The 2,133-nt window shown below is 43.1% G+C and overlaps 1 protein-coding gene across 1 annotated transcript; it reads left to right on the top strand.

The window, feature by feature from the left end:
* Positions 1 to 306: 306 nt before the first annotated feature.
* Positions 307 to 1,758, top strand: LOC133311106 (pentatricopeptide repeat-containing protein At5g56310-like). The gene has a single exon (XM_061512124.1). It carries the CDS (start codon positions 307 to 309, stop codon positions 1,756 to 1,758), a length of 1,452 nt encoding a protein of 483 aa, XP_061368108.1.
* Positions 1,759 to 2,133: the final 375 nt, after the last annotated feature.

Genomic DNA, 2,133 nt, shown 5'->3' with positions numbered 1-2,133 from the left:
TTTTTTACACATAGATACCATCATTAGTGTGCATACCACATTTTGGCTAATGTCAAACAATATAAGTGCACAGTAATGCATAGACTACATACATACCACACTGTGACTAATGCCAAACAATAAAAAGTACACAGTAATCCATACACTATTGTGATGTCTCTCTCATGGATACCCATAAACGTATATAATATTAAACTATCACCCATCGACCGAACAATTATTTTTGTCTTTAGTCTGACAGATTAAAACCTAATCTTTTATTAAGATTCAAATTTACGCGGGGTCAACGAGGCAGAACCACTTCAAATGTTGCCGCCGAAACTGCAAAGGTTGCTCAAACCCTGTAGTAGTACGACCCATTCACAACCATGGTCGCTTAGAACCTTATCAACCATAGCACCACCAGATCCAAACCCTACAAGTCTCTCTCTCCTTGCTGACAAATGCACAAGCATGGCGCAGCTGAAACAGGTGCATGCCCAGATGATCGTTTCAGCTCGCATCAACGATCACTTCGCCGCTAGTCGGTTACTCTCCTCTTGCGCAGTTTCCACCTTCGGAGACCTCAATCACGCTTCCAGAATCTTCTCTTCCATCCACCGACCCAACACCTTCATGTGGAACACCCTCATTCGCGCCCACGCCCAAGCCGGTGGCCCCCACTCTCTGTTCCTTTATGTTAACATGCGCAAGCTCGGCGCTTTGCCCGGAAAACACACCTTCCCCTTTCTCCTCAAAGCTTGTTCACACTTGCCATCTTTACCAGCTTGCAAACAGGTCCATACCCATGTTTTGAAATTTGGGTTGGGGTCTGATTTGCACGTGGTTAACGGTTTGGTTCGGTGTTACTCTGTTTCGGGTGATTTGGTTGATGCCCGGTTTGTGTTTGATGAAATTCCTGAAAAAAGTTTGAGTCTTTGGACCACGATGATTTGTGGGTATGCTCAGAATTTCTGCTCTAATGAGGCTTTGGCGCTTTTTGATGGGATGATTGTTGAGGGGTTTGAGCCAAATGGTGCTACCTTGGCTTCGGTGTTGTCTGCGTGTGCCCGATCGGGTTGTCTTAGGATAGGGGAAAGGATCCATAAGTTTATGAAAGTGAAAGGGGTTGAAGTCGGAGTGATTCTTGGGACGGCATTGATTTATATGTATGCGAAGAATGGGGCGATTGTGATGGCTCGGAAGTTGTTTGATGAAATGCCTGAAAGGAATATTGTTACTTGGAATGCCATGATCTGCGGGTTGGCTGCTCATGGACATGTTGAAGATGCTCTTAGTTTATTTGAGAAGTTAAAGAAGGAGCAGGTTGTAGTTCCGAATGATGTCACCTTCATAGGGGTTTTATCTGCTTGTTGTCATGCTGGCTTGCTTGAAGTTGGTCGCAATGTTTTTTGTTCGATGAAGACAGTATATGGAATTGAACCGAAGATTGAACATTATGGGTGCTTGGTTGATCTTCTTGGTAAAGGAGGTAAGTTGCTAGAGGCAGAGGAACTAATAAAAGGCATGCCGTGGAAGGCTGATGTGGTTATTTTAGGAGCTTTGTTGGCTGCTAGCAAGAATAAAGGAAATACTGAGGTTGCTGAAAGAGCGGTAAAAGAAATTCTTGCTCTGGAACCTCGTAATCATGGAGTTCATGTTGCTTTGTCAAATATGTATGCAGAGGCTGGACAATGGCAGGAAGTTTTGAGACTGAGGAAGATGATGAAAGAAGAGAGACTCAAGAAAGCACCAGGGTGGAGCCTCGTGGCCACTTAATTGAGTTTTTATCATGGCTCGTGTATAGCAAATCTTATCATTGTGGAAAAGATTCGATTCTTTAAACATTATTAACAAAAGCTGAGGAAGTGAGTTACAATCTAAATTTACCGGATTCGACTATAAACTATTGCTCACTTCTTGTTCAATCATTGCTGTAATTCCAAAAATAGTCGTGGTGCTTACTGAAGAAGTGTTGCTACACTGCTGCTTGATCATAAAGTTGGATTGTAACAATACCACAAATGGCAGGTTATACATCCTAGTTGCAAGCACATAAGCATACTGCTGGAGGTCCAGAGGATGTTATTGGTTGGTGTTCAGGACAACTTGAGTAAGAACGGTAGGAAAGTCAAGTATCCTACAAAAGTGCTT

Source organism: Gastrolobium bilobum, unplaced genomic scaffold, assembly GCF_033153095.1.
Source record: "Gastrolobium bilobum isolate Gb01-03AN ecotype WA unplaced genomic scaffold, APGP_CSIRO_Gbil_v1 utg2457, whole genome shotgun sequence".
In the NCBI taxonomy this organism is placed as follows: domain Eukaryota; kingdom Viridiplantae; phylum Streptophyta; class Magnoliopsida; order Fabales; family Fabaceae; genus Gastrolobium; species Gastrolobium bilobum.
This window is presented reverse-complemented; position numbering and strand designations above follow the sequence as displayed.

Excerpts from the sequence above, each read along its gene's own strand:
- LOC133311106 (XM_061512124.1), top strand. The coding sequence starts at position 307 with ATGTTGCCGCCGAAACTGCAAAGGTTGCTCAAACCCTGTAGTAGTACG.